Source organism: Entelurus aequoreus, linkage group LG03 (genome assembly GCF_033978785.1).
Source record: "Entelurus aequoreus isolate RoL-2023_Sb linkage group LG03, RoL_Eaeq_v1.1, whole genome shotgun sequence".
In the NCBI taxonomy this organism is placed as follows: domain Eukaryota; kingdom Metazoa; phylum Chordata; class Actinopteri; order Syngnathiformes; family Syngnathidae; genus Entelurus; species Entelurus aequoreus.
The window spans coordinates 60522890-60543976 of record NC_084733.1 but is presented as its reverse complement, the minus strand read 5'-3'; the positions used below and the strand labels follow the sequence as shown (position 1 = coordinate 60543976).

Genomic DNA, 21087 nt, shown 5'->3' with positions numbered 1-21087 from the left:
TAGGAGGACAAACATGACGCAAACCTCCCTAATTTTTATAAAGCACACTGTTTATATTAAACATGCTTCACTGATTTGAGTATTTGGCGAGCGCCGTTTTGTCCTACTAATTTTGGCGGTCCTTGAACTCACCGTAGTTTGTTTACAAGTATAACGTGCTCCGACTTTCTAGGACGTGTTTTATGCCACTTCTTTTTCTGTCTCATTTTGTCCACCAAACTTTTAACGTTGTGCATGAGTGCACAAAGGTGAGTTTTGTTGATGTTATTGACTTGTGTGGAGTGCTAATCAGACATATTTGGTCACTGCATGACTGCAAGCTAATCGATGCTAACATGCTATTTAGGCTAGCTATATGTACATATTGCAGCATTATGCCTCATTTGTAGCTATATTTGAGCTCATTTAGTTTCCTTTAAGTCATCTTAATTCAATTCATAACTCATGACACAATATGGCTTTTAATTTTTTGCGGCTCCAGACAGATTTGTTTTTGTATTTTTGGTCCAATATGGCTCTTTCAACATTTTGGGTTGCCGACCCCTGCTCTATGGAGATGATGATTTCATTTTCCAGCATGATCCAGCAGTGCCAAAACCACCAGTAACTGATGTACTGACCATGGCATTACTGTCCTCGATTGGCCTGCCAACTCCCCTGACCTGAACCCCATAGAGAATTTGTGGGGTATTGTGAAGAAGTAGCTGAAAGACACCAGACCCAATAATGCAAATGAGCTAAAGGCCGCTATTGAAGTATCCTGGGCATCCATAACACCTCAGCAATGCCACAGGCTGATTGCCTCCATGCCACGCCGCATTGGTGCAGTAATCCGTGCAAAAGGATTCCCAACCAAGTACTGAGTGCATTAATTGACATTTTCAAATGTTTGCTTTTGCTTTGCTGTTATAAATCTTTATTTTTTACTTGGTCTGAGGAAATATTCCAATTTTTTGAGATGGGATTTTTTAGTTTTCTTAAGCTGTATGCCATAATCAGCAATATTAAAATATTAAAAATGTGTAATGAATCCAGAATGTATGACATTTTCATGTTTTTAGTTGCATTACAGAAAATAAAGGACTTTATCACAATATTCTAATTTTCTGAGACAGTCATGTACATTCTTGTCTTGCACCTTTGCATATCAGGAACCATTCAGTGTCACCATGTTCAGTTCTTACTACCACTTCTTGATTTTGATACATACTTCTCATTAGTAATACAAACCCTGTTTCCATATGAATTGGGAAATTGTGTTAGATGTAAATATAAACAGAATACAATGATTTGCAAATCATTTTCAACCCATATTCAGTTGAATATGCTACAAAGACAACATATTTGATGTTCAAACTGATAAACCTTTTTTTTTTTGCAAATAATCATTAACTTTAGAATTTGATGCCAGCAACACGTGACAAAGAAGTTGGGAAAGGTGGCAATAAACACTGATAAAGTTGAGGAATGCTCATCAAACACTTATTTGGAATATCCCACAGGTGAACAGGCAAATTGGGAACAGGTGGGTGCCATGATTAGGTATAAAAGTAGATTCAATGAAATGCTCAGTCATTCACAAACAAGGATGGGGCGAGGGTCACCACTTTGTCAACAAATGCGTGAGCAAATTGTTGAACAGTTTAAGAAAAACCTTTCTCAAGCAGCTATTGCAAGGAATTTAGGGATTTCACCATCTACGGTCCGTAATATCATCAAAGGGTTCAGATAATCTGGAGAAATCACTGCACGTAAGCAGCTAAGCCGTGACCTTCGATCCCTCAGGCTGTACTGCATCAACAAGCGACATCAGTGTGTAAAGGATATCACCACATGGGCTCAGGAACACTTCAGAAACCCACTGTCAGTAACTACAGTTGGTCGCTACATCTGTAAGTGCAAGTTAAAACTCTCCTATGCAAGGCGAAAACCGTTTATCAACAACACCCAGAAACGCCGTCGGCTTCGCTGGGCCTGAGCTCATCTAAGATGGACTGATAGAAAGTGAAAAAGTGTTCTGTGGTCTGACGAGTCCACATTTCAAATTGTTTTTGGAAACTGTGGACGTCGTGTCCTCCGGACCAAAGAGGAAAAGAACCATCCGGATTGTTATAGGCGCAAAGTTGAAAAGCCAGCATCTGTGATGGTATGGGGTGTATTAGTGCCCAAGACATGGGTAACTTACACATCTGTGAAGGCGCCATTAATGCTGAAAGGTACATACAGGTTTTGGAGCAACATATGTTGCCATCCAAACAACGTTACCATGGACGCCCCTGCTTATTTCAGCAAGACAATGCCAAGCCACGTGTTACATCAATGTGGCTTCATAGTAAAAGAGTGCGGGTACTAGACTGGCCTGCCTGTAGTCCAGACCTGTCTCCTATTGAAAATGTGTGGCACATTATGAAGCCTAAAATACCACAAGGGAGACCCCCGGACTGTTGAACAAGCTGTACATCAAGCAAGAATGGGAAAGAATTCCACCTGAGAAGTTTAAAAAATGTGTCTCCTCAGTTCCCAAACGTTTACTGAGTGTTGTTAAAAGGAAAGGCCATGTAACACAGTGGTGAACATGCCCTTTCCCAACTACTTTGGCACGTGTTGCAGCCATGAAATTCTAAGTTAATTATTTGCAAAAAAAAAATAAAAATTATGAGTTTGAATATCAAATATCTTGTCTTTGTAGTGCATTCAATTGAATATGGGTTGAAAAGGATTTGCAAATCATTGTATTCCGTTTATATTTACATCTAACACAATTTCCCAACTCACATGGAAACAGGGTTTGTATTAAATGTTCTGGGATTCCCATATCTCTTAGTGAAAGCCATAGTTTATTGTGATCTAGGCAGTCAAACGCTTTGCTGTAATCTACAAAGCACATGAATAACCTATTTTGGTATTCCCTGGTTGTTTCCATTAACCATCTTAAGTTGGCTATTTGTTCCCTTGTACCTCTTCCTTTACGGAAACCGGCATGTTCTTGTGGAAGCTCTCTTTCCATGTAATTGACAGTATTTAATGCTAAAAATGATCCACTATATGTCTATATATCCATTACAAATCACATGAAACTTAATATTTAGCAACTCCATGAATAAATAAGTCCACCTTAAGACCACTTGGTCTGGTCCACTGGTCATGTGACCTCCGCACTAATATGGCGTCATCTTTACGTGCAGCGTCCTTTTGACTGACTCCACGTGACACCATGATGACAGCCTATTGCCCGGTGAGTCTCTCTTGTGTGCGTGCTAGGGTCTCGCGTTGAGGTGTACATCTGGCTACACGCTACTTAAAACGCTATCTTCCTCAAGTCACACCACTGACATTGTCTTTGTGACAGCATGCTTGCTCCCGCTGTCAGCGTGCAGGTGTGTCCTCGCTCTCCTGGTCAGAGAGAGAGAGAGACGTGCCGGTCCTCAAGTGACGGTGTGATAAGAGCGCACCATCACACAAAATAAGATAAAAAGATAAGAATCAATATTGTCCTTGTACAAGCACACATACTACACCAGTTCAACAAAATTTGGGCACAATTTCTCTCCTCAGAGCAGAACAGGTAGAATTAAATGTAAGCATTACACACCTTGTACGCCAGACATGAAAAGTAACTCAACACCTTGCACATGTGAAACCTGAAATGCTTGGAATCAAGTGGACAACCCTCAAGCGTGCAGGTCTTATAGGAATTTATAGTTCTGAGGCATCATCTGCTATGTTTGATCGGCCACATCCACAGAATGCAAGATGGCAGGATCTAAGGCTGCAGCTAACGATTATTTTTCTATCGATTAATCTATAGATTATTTTTTTGATTAATCGGTTAATCTATAGATTATTTTTTCGATTCATCTATAGATTATTTTTCCTTTTACCGATTATTTTTTTAATTCAAAACGAAGAGGAAAAAATAAATGTAGGCCTGTTTTTTCAAAAGGCATGGCTTTTATTTACAAAAAAAAAAGAAGTATGGCCACTCAGTCAAATTTGACAACAACATGACTAAATATTCTGTAACAATGTAAACATTTAAAACTTTTAACATTTAACAAAATTAAAAGTAGCTTATTTGCTTTTTAATGTGCAAATATAAAAGTAAACATCCAGTGCAAATCTTAATATTCTGCAATAGTATAAGCATTTCAAAAGTAAAAGTATTGCTTATTTTGCTTTAAAATGTGCAAAAATAAAGATAAACATCCAATACAAAAAAGTGCAAAACGAAATATTCTGTAACAGTGTAAACATTTCAACAAAAGTGAAAGTATTGCTAATTTGCTAAAATGTGCAAAAATAAAGATAAACATCCAATACAAAAAAGTGCCAATCTAAATATTCTGGAGCACTCTAAACATTAAGTATTGCTTTTAAAATGTGCAAAATAAACATCCAGTCCAACACAGTACACAATAACCAATTCTACTCATTCCAGTGAGTGACTAACAGTTGTAATGAAGAAAGGTTAGCATGTCTACGCTCAGAAGGGGTCGATGTGGCTGGAACTGAGAGGTGATTGCCTTCACCTCAAGCCAGGACTGCGAGTGAGCTGAGCTGCAGTTTAAGTTTCTAGAAGGTCAACGGGCTCATAGTGATATTACAAGTAGTTGACTGGGAGGTGTTTATTATCATTTGGGGAGAGTCCGCTGCCCGATGCTCACCTGCTAAACACCTATCTGCTCCACGCTGAAGCGCTGACTACATGCGCTCTGAATACGCACTGCTGATTGGCTGATAACACTCTGTATAACGCTTTGTGTGTACCAATCAGATGGTTGTGTGGGTGGGACAATGCTGCGTGCTGAGACAGAGGCAGCCGCAGAAGAAGCGAAGCAGCTTGTTAACACTTTAGCAGCTAAAGTTAGCTTTAGCTTAGAAACTCGTTCGGTACACCCCCGTACCGAACCGAAAGCCCCGAACCGAAAGCCCCGTACCGAAACGGTTCAATACAAAACACGTACCGTTACACCCCTAGCAGATACAAATGACACATTCATGTTTTTGTGTAATGATGACAACGTATACTCGCGCGGACGATTGACTAGTTGATGGTTTTCTTTTCAAATGTTCGTTCATAGCCGTTGTGCTGCTATGATAGGCCATTTCCGCTCGACACAGTGTGCATACAACAACATTATTAGGCCGTGTATTGAAATACTCCCACACTTTTGACCACTTTTGGCGTGTTTTTTCCCCCTCGCTCGCACAGTCTGCTTTGTGCTCCGCCATGACGGTAGTGTGACGTAAATATGCGACGCGTCGACGCACAAAAACGGCGTCGACGTATTTACGTAACCGATGACGTCGACTACGTCGACGCGTCATTTCAGCCTTAGCAGGATCCCAAAATAACTGCTGTATGGAGACCTTACAATTGTCAAGAAAGTACAAGGTCACCCGCAGCTCAGTTTCAACGTTGTTTGCAATGGGGCCATGAGAGTGATAACAGATAAGAGAAGCTTGCTCAAGACGCTTGTTGGAAACAAGGGTAGACCCGTGGCCTTTGCAGAAGCCGAGAATGTACGCCTGGCCTCTTAAGAAATGTAGCCAGATGCAAAGTCAGCCAGCAAAACCTACCCCCAGCCTCGCTGTTTTGATGTTGCTGCAGCGAAAGAGACTGTCCCTTATACATTGGCCTGTACTCCCACAGAAGGTGATGCCCCACATTAGACGCAGGCACAGATCCATCATTAGATCACTCAGATCACTTATTATGGAAGGATGCCAAAAATAGAAGAATTTAATGTACATAGCAAAGTGAGTTGCATTTAGCTTTAATTCAACAAGACTGACTTGTGCACTTTCATCCCAGCGTCCATTACCTATCAGAGTTAATGGTTTCACCATGTATTGACAAGTTTTCATTAATCTTACTTGGTATGGCAGTTAAACATGTAATGCCTCCTAAATTAATGTAGTTAGTGTCTTTCTGTACTTTGTTAAGTTCTACATGTCTGTCATGCATCATCAGTGCGACTGATTGCTGGAGGGAGACAGGGTCATCGACCACACCACAACTGCTGGGGGTGGGGGGGGTGGGGGTGTGGTGGGTGGGTGGGGGGGGGGGTGTATACTGTAAGACTTTTATTTCAAGTTAACATTTACTAAACAACACTTTCAAATTGTAAATTAATGTGTAAACTTTAAAGGCCTACTGAAATGAATTTTTTTTATTTAAACGGGGATAGCAGATCCATTCTATGTGTCATACTTGATAATTTCGCGATATTGCCATATTTTTTGCTTAAAGGATTTAGTAGAGAACAACGACGATAAAGTTCGCAACTTTTGGTCGCTGATAAAAAAAAGCCTTGCCTATACCGGAAGTAGCGTGACGTCACAGGGGATAGGGCTGCTCAGATTTCCCTATTGTTTACAATGCAGCGAGAGAGATTCGGACCGAGAAAGCGACGATTACCCCATTAATTCGAGCGAGGATGAAAGATTCGTAGATGAGGAACGTGAGAGTGAAGGACTACAGTGCAGTGCAGGACGTATCTTTTTTCGCTCTGACCTTAACTTAGGTACAAGGGTTCATTGGATTCCACACTTTCTCCTTTTTCTATTGTGGATCACGGATTTGTATTTTAAACCACCTCGGATACTATATCCTCTTAAAAATGAGAGTCCAGAACGCGAAATGGACATTCACAGTGACTTTTATCTCCACGACAATACATCGGTGAAGCTCTTTAGCTACGGAGCTAACGTGATAGCATCGGGCTCAAATGCAGATAGAAACAAAATAAATAAACCCCTGACTGGAAGGATAGACAGAAGATCAACAATACTATTAAACCGTGAACATGTAAATACACGGTTAATAATTTCCAGCTTGGCGAAGCTTAACAATGCTGTTGCTAACGACGCCATTGAAGCTAACTTAGCTACGGAGCGGCGGTGGGCGTTGTAGCTTTCGAGCGGCACCCCGGCCGCCATCAGAGTCGGCAAGAAACATATATTTCCCCAAAGTTACGTACGTGACATGCACATAGCGACACGCACGTACGGGCAAGCGATCAAATGTTTGGAAGCCAAAGCTGTACTCACGGTAGCGCGTCTGCTATCCATCTCAAAGTCCTCCTGGTTGTGTTGCTGTAGTCCGCCGCTAATACACCGATCGCACCTACAGCTTTCTTCTTTCCAGTCTCAATCAATCAATCAATCAATCAATCAATCAATCAATCAATCAATCAATCAATCAATCAATCAATCAATGTTTATTTATATAGCCCTAAATCACAAGTGTCTCAAAGGGCTGTACAAGCCACAACGACATCCTCGGTACAGAGCCCAGTCTCCATTGTTCATTAAACAAATTGCAAAAGATTCACCAACACAGATGTCCAGAATACTGTGGAATTTTTCGATGAAAACAGAGCTTTGTATGGTGACACATTGGGTACCAATACTTCCGTTGCCGCCGTGACGTCACGCGCATACATAGACGTTTTCAACCGGAAGTGCCGGGAAATTTAAAATTGCACTTTATAAGTTAACCCGGCCGTATTGGCATGTGTTGCAATGTTAAGATTTCATCATTGATATATAAACTATCAGACTGCGTGGTCGGTAGTAGTGGGTTTCAGTAGGCCTTTAATTGCTTGTATACATCAGTGCTCCTCACCAGTGCTTTGGAAAACTGCAAGCGGTGACCCACATTGTGGAGTTTTTCAAACTAAAATGTTGTATCTCATATTAAATGAAAATACAATAAAGTGCAGTTTGAATTTGAGGTACTGTAAAATGTGTACCAACACAAAACAAGTTCAATGATTGTCAGGAACAAAATGTTTTTTTATACACAAACAAAAAGAACACAAACTCTTTACTTATTTATCATCGGTACTATTTTTCTTGTTACTTCAACAGCAGGGACAAGTTTTTTTTAGTACATGTTATATCAGAGGAGTGGATTCGTTGCAGACACAAACAAAAAGTCTCATAAAAAATATTTAGATATAAAAATGCTCTCCAATTAAATTAGTGGGTGCGTTGATTCTCCCAGTCAAGACCAATACAGTCACGCAGATGTTCTGAGTGCCTGCAAGTCCGTATTCGGGGAAGATTACTAGTGAGCTGCAGCAGATAGTGAAACTAAAGTCGCTGCTCCATTTAGATGTTTCAACTTCTATGCTAGTTTTAGTCATATGCAGAGGTGGGTAGTAACGCGCTACATTTACTCTGTTACATCTACTTGAGTAACTTTTGGGATAAATTGTACTTTTAAGAGTAGTTTTAATGCAACATACTTTTACTTGAGTATATTTATAGAGAAGAAACGCTACTTTTACTCCGCTCCATTTATTTACATTCAGCTCGCTACTAATTTTTATCGATCTGTTAATGCACGCTTTGTTTGTTTTGGTTTGTCAGACAGACCTTTAAAGTAGGATCTATCGCATGCCTGCGTTTCACCAAATACAGTCACTGGTGACGTTTCACTCCGTTTCACCAATCAAACAGAGCCAGGCGGTCACATGACCGTCACACATGGACCCCGACTTAAACAAGTTGAAAAACTTATTCGGGTGTTACCATTTAGTGGTCAATTGTACAGAATATGTACTGTACTGTGCAATCTACTAATAAAAGTTTCAATCAACCAAAAGTGTGAAGGAAAAAAGGCACTTTTTTAATTCAACCGTACCTCCCGTCAAAAGCCTAAAGACTGACTGCACAGTTCCTGTCTTCACAATAAAAGTGCCGCTCCATCGCGCATGCGCTAACAAAATAAGAGTCTCCGAAAGCCAGCGCAAACAAGCTAGCAAGCTACGGAGTTTGCCGCCAATGTATTTCTTGTAAAGTGTATAAAAACGAATATGGAAGCTTGACAAATAAGATGCCAAAAACCAACCACTTTCATGTGGTATTAGACAGAAGGAGGAACATTTTCTCTCCTCCATTTGAATGCATGTCATCAGAATCAGGTAATACACCAACTTATATTCTTGTCTTCATGAAAGAAAGGAATCTATATGTTAAACATGCATGTATATTCATTAAAACACCTTTAACATGTGAACGAAAACGGCAAAATAAATGAATATAAATTATATACTGTATATATATGTATATATACTGTATATATATACATATATATATGATATGTGTGTGTATGTATATGTATATATGAGGTAGATCACCTTGACTTGGTCATTTAAAAAGTAGCTCGCCTGATGAAAAAGTGTGGGCACCCCTGGCTTACATGAACTCAACGTCAAATTTGAGGAAGCACATCGCGGTAAGTAACTTTAGTAGATATTTTGGCTGTCACCGTAGGCTGATGTTAGCTTCCCTGCTATGAATCACTGTCAAATGTACATCGTGTGGGGACATTTATTAACGCACTGCAGCCTCATAGACAGACAGAGATACACACACACGCACACACTCACGCATGCATACAAACACCAATCAGAAGTGCACAGTGTGTTGTCAGGTGCAGCCCACACACATCAGCTTATGGTTTGCGTAAAGGCTAACTTGTTATTTTCCTTTGTAATCTCTGCCTACTGATCCTATGGTTAAGTTATTGTGGCTCAATTTGCCTTAATTTTTTTTATGTTAATGTATTATTATTTAATACATACACATTTACATATTATTTAATATATATTATTGTTTTAGTTGCTTAAGAGATATTCCTGGCTCTGAATTTGCTCATTACTATTTTTATGTTTTTGTGCATTATTTGTTGCCGTCGTCATTAAACGAACAGGTTACTCATCAGTTACTCAGTACTTGAGTAGTTTTTTCACAACATACTTTTTACTTTTACTCAAGTAAATATTTGGGTGACTACTCCTTACTTTTACTTGAGTAATAAATCTCTAAAGTAACAGTACTCTTGAGTACAATTTCTGGATATTCTACCCACCTCTGGTCATATGTCTTTATTTTGTTCTTCAGGGCTGCACTTCCAGCTGTGTAAGGGGACGAGGCACAACGCGATTGAACATTAATTATGTGGATGAGGACAGTGACTTTCGCGACGGTGGTTGGAGATGGTCGCGCACAAGCACACACTTTCACACAAACTTACAAAAACGCACACACATTCACAGACACACACGTGATCACGGTCAATAAAGGTGGATTGTTCCGTGCAGTATTATACCAAGCATCGTTGTTTCCCTACGGTTTACTACTGCGGTAACTTCTAATAGATATTTCTGCCATGTTTGATCGAGGAAGTGGCCTGGGAACGCCTCGGGATCCCCCGGGAAGAGCTGGACGAAGTGGCTGGGGAGAGGAAAGTCTGGGCTTCCCTGCTTAGGCTGTTTCCCCCGCGACCCGACCTCGGATAAGCGAAAGAAGATGGATGGATGGATGGAGTATGTTAACAGCTGATCACCGTGATCGAACTCAAATTAATCGTGATCACGATCATGTAATTGCCCAGCCCTAATTGGCACACACTACTAATGAATGCTAGTGACAATGATTCAATTCGCTGTGCTTTTGTTGATAGCATAACACTGGAGGCTCCAGGCATCACCACAAGAGAGCAGAGCAGAAAGGAGGCTCCTGGCAGAGAGCATTAACTAAAAGTGCCCACATTAGTACATCCGTAAATCTGTGACGTCACAAATGGCCCAATGTTAAAAAAAGACTGGAAAACACAGCTTCCAGAGGCATCCAAAACTGTGTGCATGCTCACGCCCAAATGCATTAACCTTATGATTTGACGTTTTAGCATTGTTTAACACAAGAATCAAACATTGTAACATTTATAAGTCAAAAAAGAAGAAATTATCATAAGTCCCATCTATTTAATGTTAGTTTTTTTTTAGCTCTTAGAATAATATTTAACTTATATTGAAGAAATACTTTATTCGCTGATCCATTTTAGTGGTTTGCATTTATTGTGGTGGCCCACACTAATAAAGTTGGACCGCCACAAATAGATTTGGCACTACCTGTTAAGAATTCTCCATGTTCATACAGAAACCGTTTATTTTAAAAGTGTCACTTATGCTTCTTAACTGTGCAGAAGTCAATGTCGATGTGAGTTTTCTAACACTTAAATAGACATATTTGAAGCATTAATGGCCTCTCCTAAGCATGTGTGTGTGTGTTTTTCTTGATGTTCTGCCATCATTACAGTCGGAAAGACAGATTTTTTTACTTAGTAAATAACATCTGACTGCTTAACAAATAAGCTATTATGGCTAACCTGCACATGCTGATTTATAACTACAATTTGACACTGTTTACATGCATGTGCATTTGCATACACTTAGTTGATTTAATTAAACAGAATAATACCATCTTGTACTTGTGTATTTTATTCTGTGTGCACTTCAAAGTCTCAAATAAGATGAGACCATCCGATGAGTTTGTATTCTCTAATCAAAACTATAGTTTAACAGTCAACACAATCGGTCGCCATGTTCATAGACACATTATAACTGGACTTGTCCTTATTTAAAAAAGCAAATATTGACAGATGCACATGCGTCAAGGCCAGCTGTAAAAATAAGCTGTTACCTCTGGGATGATCAGCATAGTCAGGTCTTTGGATGTCACTGGGTACAGGCCGCAAAGGTGTCTAGATCAGGGACCAAGGAGAACACATGTTATTTAATATGTTTTTCTCATTGTAGTTTTGCTTAGACTGGAAAAACAACAACAATTTATTTACTACAAAGCAATTTTTCTTTTGGTTTGTCTTTTCTTCTTCCTCACACACTTTAGAACAGTTTAGAAGTTCAGTTTGCCCTCTAACATACAATATTTTCTGTGAATTGTGTCCAAGTGTAGAAGCCAGACAATCCGGGAGCATTGTTGTCAGAGTAAACACAATGCATACATGTCTGAAACAGTTTTTACATCAAAGTTCAACAGAAGGACTACATGTGTTTTTAAACATAAAACAATTAAGATATCATACAACAGAACAAAGAAAAAGATGTTGACTTTAGGGAAAATTGGTAGCTCACAAACTTTGAGCTGATTGTAGGATAGAAAATATGCAAATGGTTAAACTTACGAGTGGGTAGTGAGGGCGAAGTTTTCCTGTGAAGCGGTAGCCAGGCCATGGGTCGGTGCTGACGTCTTTCTCCACACAGTTCTTAGGCGCATTCTGGTTCTTTTCTTCTTCTGATAAAAAACAACATGGTCTGGTAAACATGTGGTACTACAGTGCCCTTTAAATCACCTACAATCTCCTTGCCTTCTGCAAAGCAAACACTGGTTTACCAAACTTTGACACTTCATAAGCCACGTTCTCACCAAGTTTGGTTAATCCTATTTTGCATTTATTGGTGGATTGAGTTAAATTGGGTAGTTATGGAAGGGAATTTGAGAATTTTACAGTTCTGATTCCACTTTCGAGTCTGTTTAGGATTTGGTTCTTTATCGGTTGTCTTATTCTGATAAAAACAAACAAAACAAAAAAAACAAAGGTGGATGAGCATTAATTTTGTTCACTTTCAAGGTAAGATGACCTTACAAAGCCTACAGCCTACAGGGAAGTCTTAAAAGGCACATACGTAACAGTGAAAAAAAAACTTTTTTGAAAATAAATATAATGCATATTCTTCTGTAGAATTAACAACACTAATCGTATGTGGAAATTACACAATAATATAACATTTAGTAACATGTGATAAGTCAAGTCTTCTTCTGATGAATATGGCTTACAGCTTATAAAAACTTAGAATTGGAAAATGTCATATAATGAGGGGATTAAAAAAACTGTACCGTATTTTACGAACTATAAATCGCAGTTTTTTTCCATAGTTTGGCCGGGGATGCGACTTATACTCAAGGAGCGACTTGTGTGAAATTTTTAACACATTACCGTAAAATATCAAATAATATTATTTAGCTCATTCACATAAGAGACTAGATGTATAAGATTTCATGGGATTTAGCGATTAGGAGTGACAGATTGTTTGGTAAACGTATAGCATGTTCTATATGTTATAGTTATTTGAATGACTCTTACCATAATATGTTACGTTAACATACCAGGCACGTTCTCAGTTGGTTATTTATGCGTCATATAACGTACACTTATTCAGCCTGTTCACTATTCTTTATTTATTTTAAATTGCCTTTCAAATGTCTATTCTTGGTGTTGGCTTTTATCAAATAAATTTCCCCCAAAAATGCAACTTATACTCCAGTGCGAATTATATGTTTTTTCCCTTCTTTAACTTCTGACAACAAGCTATCCATACACTTGGGTAAAACAGAATCCATCCTGTTTGGGTCCCACATCAACCTTAAGAAAGTCAATGACTTCACCATAAAAGTAGGTGACATTGTTATCACCAGGAAAGATGAGGTCACCTACCTAGGTTCCATTCTAAAGGCTAACCTTTCCTGTGATAAAATGGCAACCAAGGTAATCAAAAAGGTTAACCAACGAACGAGATTTCTCTACAGAATTTCCTCTCTGGTCAACAAAAGCACCTTGAGGATTCTGGCAGGAACTCTCGTTCAACCCTTTTTCAATTACGCATGCACCTCTTGGTACCCCAGCACCTCCAAAACCCTCAAATCTAAACTCCAAACATCTCAGAACAAGCTAGTCAGGTTACTTCTAGACCTCCACCCCAGATCCCACCTCACTCCTACCCACTTCTCTAAAGTGGGCTGGCTCAAGGTGGAGGACAGAGTTAAACAACTTGCACTGAGCCTAGTCTATAAAATCCGCTACACCTCCCTGATACCGAAGTACATGTCAAACTACTTCCTTAACGTAAATGACCGCCATAACCACAACACCAGGGGGAGCTCCACTAACCACGTTAAACCCATATTCCGAACTAACAAAGGTGTTAACTCATTCTCTTTCTATGCCACATCAATGTGGAATGCGCTCCCAACAGGTATAAAAGAAAGGGCATCTTTATCCTCCTTCAAAACCGCAATAAAAGTTCACCTCCAGGCAGCTACAACCCTAAACTAACACCCTCCCCGGATTGCTAATAATCAAATGTAAACAATCAAATGCAGATACTTTTTCTTATGCCTTCTGATCTCTCTCTCTCTCTCTATGTCCACTACTTGATGTCCATATCCTACCCCCCCTCCCCTCCACACCCCTGATTGTAAATAATGTAAATAATTCAATGTGATTATCTTGTGTGATGACTGTATTATGATGATAGTATATATGATAGTATATATCTGTATCATGAATCAATTTAAGTGGACCCCGACTTAAACAAGTTGAAAAACTTATTCGGGTGTTACCATTTAGTGGTCAATTGTACGGAATATGTACTTCACTGTGCAACCTACTAATAAAAGTCTCAATCAATCAATCAATTCTGAAATGTCTTCTGCGGTTCCTTTTTGTCCAGGTTCGAGTCTGGCTTGTATATATATGACATATATATATGGGGCGGCGTGGCGAAGTTGGTAGAGTGGCCATGCCAGCAATCGGAGAGTTGCTGGTTACTGGGGTTCAATCCCCACCTTCTACCAACCTAGTCACGTCCGTTGTGTCCTTGGGGAAGACACTTTACCCTTGCTCCTGATGGCTGCTGGTTAGCGCCTTGCATGGCAGCTCCCGCCATCAGTGTGTGAATGTGTGTGTGAATGGGCGAATGTGGAAACACTGTCAAAGCGCTTTGAATACCTTGAAGGTAGAAAAGCGCTATACAAGTATAACCCATTTATCATTTATGACTGGATGGTAAAATTTGTCAGCTCAAAATTTGAATATATTTAGGATAAGAAATGTTCCTTGCGAGAAGCTTCTCTCCTAAACTACAAATATGGCCACCGGGGCGGGGACGAAGGTTCAGTCAGTCTATCTTAACAAGTCCAACTCTCAAAACTGCTTATGCTTGAAGATATGTCTTCAACACAAAATATTGACCAAATAACCATCACTACATGTCATGTAGACCAAAAGGAAGTGCTTTAAAAATAGAAAAAATATATAATAGTTCCCCTTTAAAAGGCATGGTAATCAAGAAATCGCAATGCATACAGTAACCATTCATACTTACTTGCTTTTTTGTGAAGCAACTTGTGAGAAACCCAGCTTCCTTTGAAACATTCCTGGAGAGAACATAAGAAAAAAGTGCAATTGCTATTGATCAACAGTCTTAATTATATCACTAAAATTATATTAATCAACATGATTAGCCTTAATAAGCACAAGTGTTATAATTCACTGTAATTTCAAAGTAGCCAGACAAATGCTGCAAATAACGGTTCTACCTATAGGGATGTTTATTTTTTATACAGTGCTCTAAAGTGGCAAACGCTGCTTATTGTAGCACTGCTGTTTTTTTTTCCGACTTGTGGATGTCTTTTTGGCTGTATCGCACATTACTTTTGGGCAAACACCTTATTCAGGACAATAATGTTTATAAATTACTGGCTGGACATAAGGGGTTCAGTTTGAAAATACTGAACTCTTCAACACTGAATTTAGTTAAATAAGCTGTCACAATAATTGTATTGATTGTAGCTGAGATAGGCTTCAGCGCCCCCGCGACCCCGAAGGGAATAAGCGGTAGGAAATGGATGGATGGATGGAAGCTGTCACAAACAGTTCCTGTTTTTGTTGGTGTTTTGACTGTGTTCTGTTAATGCTATTTAAGTAAAAATGAATATTTAACCGAGAGAGACAAGAACCAAGGCACACTGTCAAGTTGAACGACCAACACCATGGTAGAATTGTGAGTTAGGAATTTGGAATTTCCGAATTCTCAGTCAGAAATTCCTTCCGAGGTTGGATTTCTTACTCGGAAAGTAATCACCATCCCAATTAGCTTCAAAGACGGTTCTTAGTGTGAACTAGGGCTGGGCGATATGGCCTTTTTTTAATATCTCAATATTTTTAGGCCATATCGCGATACACGATATATATCTCGATATTTTGCCTTAGCCTTGAATGAACACTTGATGCATATAATCACAGCAGTATGATGATTCTATGTGTCTACATTAAAACATTCTTCTTCATACTGCATTAATATATGTTCATTTTAAACTTTCATGCGGAGAGGGAAATCACAACTAAGTGAATTGACCAAAAGTGTATTTATTAAACAGTTAAGCAGTGGCACAAACATTCATGTCATTTCCAAAACAAAGTGCAAGATTGTCAGAGACATTTTAAAACAAGCTAATAGTGCACTTTTGTGCATGATGTCACTAAGATGACATATCAAAACAACAGTAAATTAAAGTGCACTTTTTGTACAGTACTCCACTACAATAGTTTAAAACAAATAAAGTGCACTTTTGTGCATGATGTCACACAAGATATTCCAATAACTGTCAATTAAAAATGAGCTGCATAATAGGAAATCAAATAGTGTCCTTCTTTCGCTATGTGGTAGGTTCCGGCGGACGTCATCTCCTTATGTCGTGGACTATTTTTTTTAATACAGTGTTGATATGGAAATGGTTGCCTCTGCATTTTGTTGATGTGGCAACGAACGGAGATATTGACATGCAGAGTTTCAAGCACTCTTTATTCTCTAGCAGGTGACTTTTCAAATGATGCTACATAATAGCAGTAATGCTACTCTTTGTAGCATTACGCAGCTGCACTTTTTCCCCACACTTGACAAATTACGGTTGTTTGTTCGACATTTTCCCACTTGAAGCCAAACCACCGCCAGACGTTGGACCGCGTGCTGTTTTTCTTGGGAATTAATTATTCCTTAATTTGTTACCAGATTCACACCTTCTTTCTCTCGTATTACCACTCGCACCACAGCTAACGTTACCCATGCTACTACCTCTCTGTGCGATATAGAAAATGACTATATCATGATATTCGAGTATACGTTCTCACGCCGTTGCTTTTAGCTGCGGGCATTAAACTGCATGCGTTTCTCACTCTTTCCTGTCTTTCCTTCTCACAGAGACTTAAAACAGGCGCACCTTCTTACATATACACACATATTGTTACGTGAGCAACGTCACACCCTACCGCGGAGCAGACAGATAGCGACATGGTAACGTTAGCTGCGATGCTAACAGCTAACGGTGTGGTTTGAGTGGTAATACGAGAGAAAGAAGGTGCAAATCTGGTAACAAATGGAGGAATAATTAATTCCCAAGAAAAACAGCACGGGGTCCATCGTCTGATGGTGGTTTGGCTTTAAGTAGGGCTGGGCGATATGGCCTTTTTTTAATATCGCGATATTTGAAGGCCATATCGTGATACACGATATATATCTCAATATTTTGCCTTAGACTTGAATGAACACTTGATGCATATAATCACAGCAGTATGATGATTCTATGTGTCTACATTAAAACATTCTTCTTCATACTGCATTAATATATGCTACTTTAAAACTTTCATGCAGAAAAGGAAATCGCAACTAAAAAAAAATCACTATTTTTTACATACGTTGTTGATCTGGAAATGTTTGCCTCTGCATTTTGATGGTGTGGGTGCGTGGCACCGAACAGAGATGTTGACATGCGGAGTAAGTAAGGCTGCAGCTAACGATTATTTTTCTATCGATTAATCTATAGATTATTTTTTCGATTAATCAGTTAATCTATAGATTATTTTTTTCGATTAATCTATAGATTATTTTTCCTTTTACCGATTATTTTTTTATTCAAAATGGAGATGAAAAAATAAATGTAGGCCAGTTTTTTCAAAAGGCATGGCTTTTATTTACAAAAAAAAAAAAGTATGGCCACTCAGTCAACATTGACAACAACATGACAAAATATTCTGTAACAATGTAAACATTTAAAACTTTTAACATTTAACAAAATTAAAAGTAGCTTATTTGCTTTTTAATTTGCAAATATAAAAGTAAACATCCAGTGCAAATCTTAATATTCTGCAATAGTATAAGCATTTCAAAAGTAAAAGTATTGCTTATTTTGCTTTAAAATGTGCTAAAATAAAGATAAACATCCAATACTAAAAAGTGCTAAACGAAATATTCTGTAACAACAGTGTAAACATTTCAACAAAAGTGAAAGTATTGCTTATTTGCTAAAATGTGCAAAAATAAAGATAATCATCCAATACAAAAAAGTGCCAATCTAAATATTCTGGAGCACTGTAAACATTAAGTATTGCTTTTAAAATGTGCAAAATAAACACCCAGTCTAACACAGTACACATAACCAATTCTACTCATTCCAGTGAGTGACTAACAGTTGTAATGAAGAAAGGTTAGCATGTCTACATGCTCTGGTTCTTTTCTTGTTTACAATATTCCCAGCAGCTGAAAATAGGCGCTCAGAAGGGGTCGATGTGGCTGGAACTGAGAGGTACTTAGCCTTCACCTCAAGCCAGGACTGCGAGTGAGCTGAGCTGCAGTTTATATTTCTAGAAGGTCAACGGGCTCATAGTGATGTTACTAGTAGTTGACTGGGAGGTGTTTATTATCACTTGGGGAGAGTCCGCTGCCTGATGCTCACCTGCTAAACACCTATCTGCTCGACGCTGAAGCGCTGACTACATGCGCTCTGAATACGCACTGCTGATTGGCTAACGCTCTGAATACGCACTGCTGATTGGCTGATAACGCTTTGTGTGTACCAATCAGATGGTTGTGTGGGTGGGACAATGCTGCGTGCTGAGACAGAAGCAGAAGGAGCAAAGCAGCTCGTTAAGACTTTAGCTTTAGCTTAGAAACTCGTTCTGTACACCCCCGTACCGAACCGAAAGCCCCGTACCGAAACGGTTCAATACAAAACACGTACCGTTACACCCCTAGCAGATACAAATGACAAATTCATGTTTTTGTGTAATGATGACAACGTATACTCACGCGGACGATTGAATAGTTGATGGTTTTCTTTTCAAATGTTCGTTCATAGCCGTTGTGCTGCTATGATATGCTATTTCCGCTCGACACAGTGTGCATACAACATTATTAGGCCGTGTATTGAAATACTCCCACACTTTTGACGACTTTTGGCGTGCTTTTCCCCCCTCGCGCGCACCGCTCCGATAGTCTGCTTTGCGCTCCGCCATGACGGTAGTGTGACGTAAATATGCGACGCGTCGACGCACAAAAACGGCGTCGACATATTTACGTAACCGATGACGTCGACTATGTCGACGTGTCGTTTCAGCCTTAGGAGTAAGCACTCTTCATTTTCTAGCAGGTAACTTTTCAAATGATGCTACATATTAGCAGTAATGCTACTTTTTATAGCAACGCTTTTGACCCACACTTGACAAATTACGGTTGTCTGTTCGACATATTCCCACTTGAAGCCAAACCACCGCCAGATGGACTCCCTGCTGTTTTTTGGGGGAATTAATTATTCCTTCATTTGTTACCAGATTCGCACCTTCTCTCTTTCGTATTACCACTCGCACGGCTACGCTAGCATCACAGCTAACGTTACCCATGCTGCTACCTCTTTGCTGCGTGAGGGCGTACACGTATGTGACGTATGTAAGAAGGTGCGCTTGTCTGTGAGGAGACACAGGAAAGAGCGAGGAGAGCCTGTAGTGTAATGCCAGCAGCTAAAAGCAACTGCGTGAGAACGTATACTCGAATATCACGATATAGTCATTTTCTATATCGCACAGAAACAAACCCGCGATATATTGCGTATATCGATATATCGCCCAGCCCTAGCTTCAAGCGGGAATATGTCTTTACATGTCAACATCTTCGTTCAGTGCCACACCAACTAAATGCCGAAGCAACTATTTCCACATCAACACCGTAGGACATATACTATTTGATATGTGGCTAATTTTTATGTGACACTTACTGAAATATCTTGTGTGACATCATGCACAAAAGTGCACTTTATTTGTTTTAAACTATTGTAGTGCCGTTCTGTACAAAAAGTGCACTTTGATTTAGTGTTGTTTTGAAATGTCATCTTAGTGACATCATTCACAAAAGTGCACTTATAGCTTGTTTTAAAATGTCTGACAATCTCGCACTTTGTTTTGAAATGACATGAATGTTTGTGCCACTGCTTAATAACGGTTTAATAAATACAGTTTTGCTAAATTGACTTAGTTGTGATTTCGCTCTCTCCATGAAAGTTTAAAATGAGCATATATTAATGCAGCATGAACAAGAATGTTTTAATGTAGACACATAGAATCATCATACGGCTGTGATTATATGCCTCAAGTGTTCATTCAAGGCTAAGGCAAAATATCGAGATATATATCGTGCGTCGTGACATGGCCCAAAAATATCGAGATATTAATAAAAGGCCATATCGCCCAGCCCTACTAATATATATATATATATATATATTAGGACTGCAACTAACAACTAATTTGATAATCGATTAATCTGTCGATTATTACTTCGATTAATAATCGGATAAAAGAGACAAACTACATTTCTATCCTTTACAGTATTTTATTGAGAAAAAAAAACGCATACTGGCTCCATACTTATTTTGATTATTGTTTCTCAACTATTTGTAAATGTTGCAGTTTATAAAAAAAATACAAAATTTAAAATAAGTAGCCTCTGCGCATAGCATAATCCAACAAATCGATGACTAAATTGCCAACTATTTTTATAATATATATATATATATATATATATATATATATATATATATATATATATATATATATTAGGGCTGCAACAACTAATCGATTAAATCGATTACCAAAATAGTTGGCGATTAATTTAGTCATCGATTCGTTGGAACTATGCTATGCGAAGAGGCTTTTTTTTTTTTGGTTGGTTATTTTTTTGTTGTTTTTTTTTGTTTTATAAACCTTTATTTATAAACTGCAACATTTACAAACAGCTGAGAAACAATAATCAAAATAAGTACAAAAACAGTACAAAACAGCGCCAGGGCGGCGCTGAGGCTACGTCTCATGAGGTGGCGTAAGCTAGCCAATGATGTGGTCATGTGCAGTTCACGTGACGACGGCGTCTCCTTTGCTGGAAAAATTTGAAAAATGGCGCAGGAAAACACTACCGATAGTTTAGCGGAGAAACATCTTGAGGTTATTGCTTCAATGGAGAAAAGTGTACGACCTAAGTCGTCAAAAGTGTGGGAACACTTCACTTTAAAGACTTCAAAGAAGACCGTTTCCTGCAAAATGGCACGGAAGTACAACATTGCTTCAGGAGCACCTGAAGAAGAAAAATGTTGGAGCCATGGATGAAGGGAAGA

The 21087-nt window shown here is 39.0% G+C and overlaps 1 protein-coding gene across 1 annotated transcript in view; it reads right to left on the bottom strand.

The window, feature by feature from the left end:
- The window catches only part of metap1 (methionyl aminopeptidase 1), a 108427-nt gene that overhangs the window by 40035 nt on the left and 47305 nt on the right, over nt 1–21087 (bottom strand). The window contains exons 2-4 of the mRNA XM_062042330.1: nt 14979–15030; nt 11999–12108; nt 11497–11557 (exon numbers count right to left, since the gene is read on the bottom strand). Coding sequence (XP_061898314.1) covers nt 11497–11557; nt 11999–12108; nt 14979–15030 — 223 coding nt within the window. The remainder of the gene's footprint in view (nt 1–11496; nt 11558–11998; nt 12109–14978; nt 15031–21087) is intronic.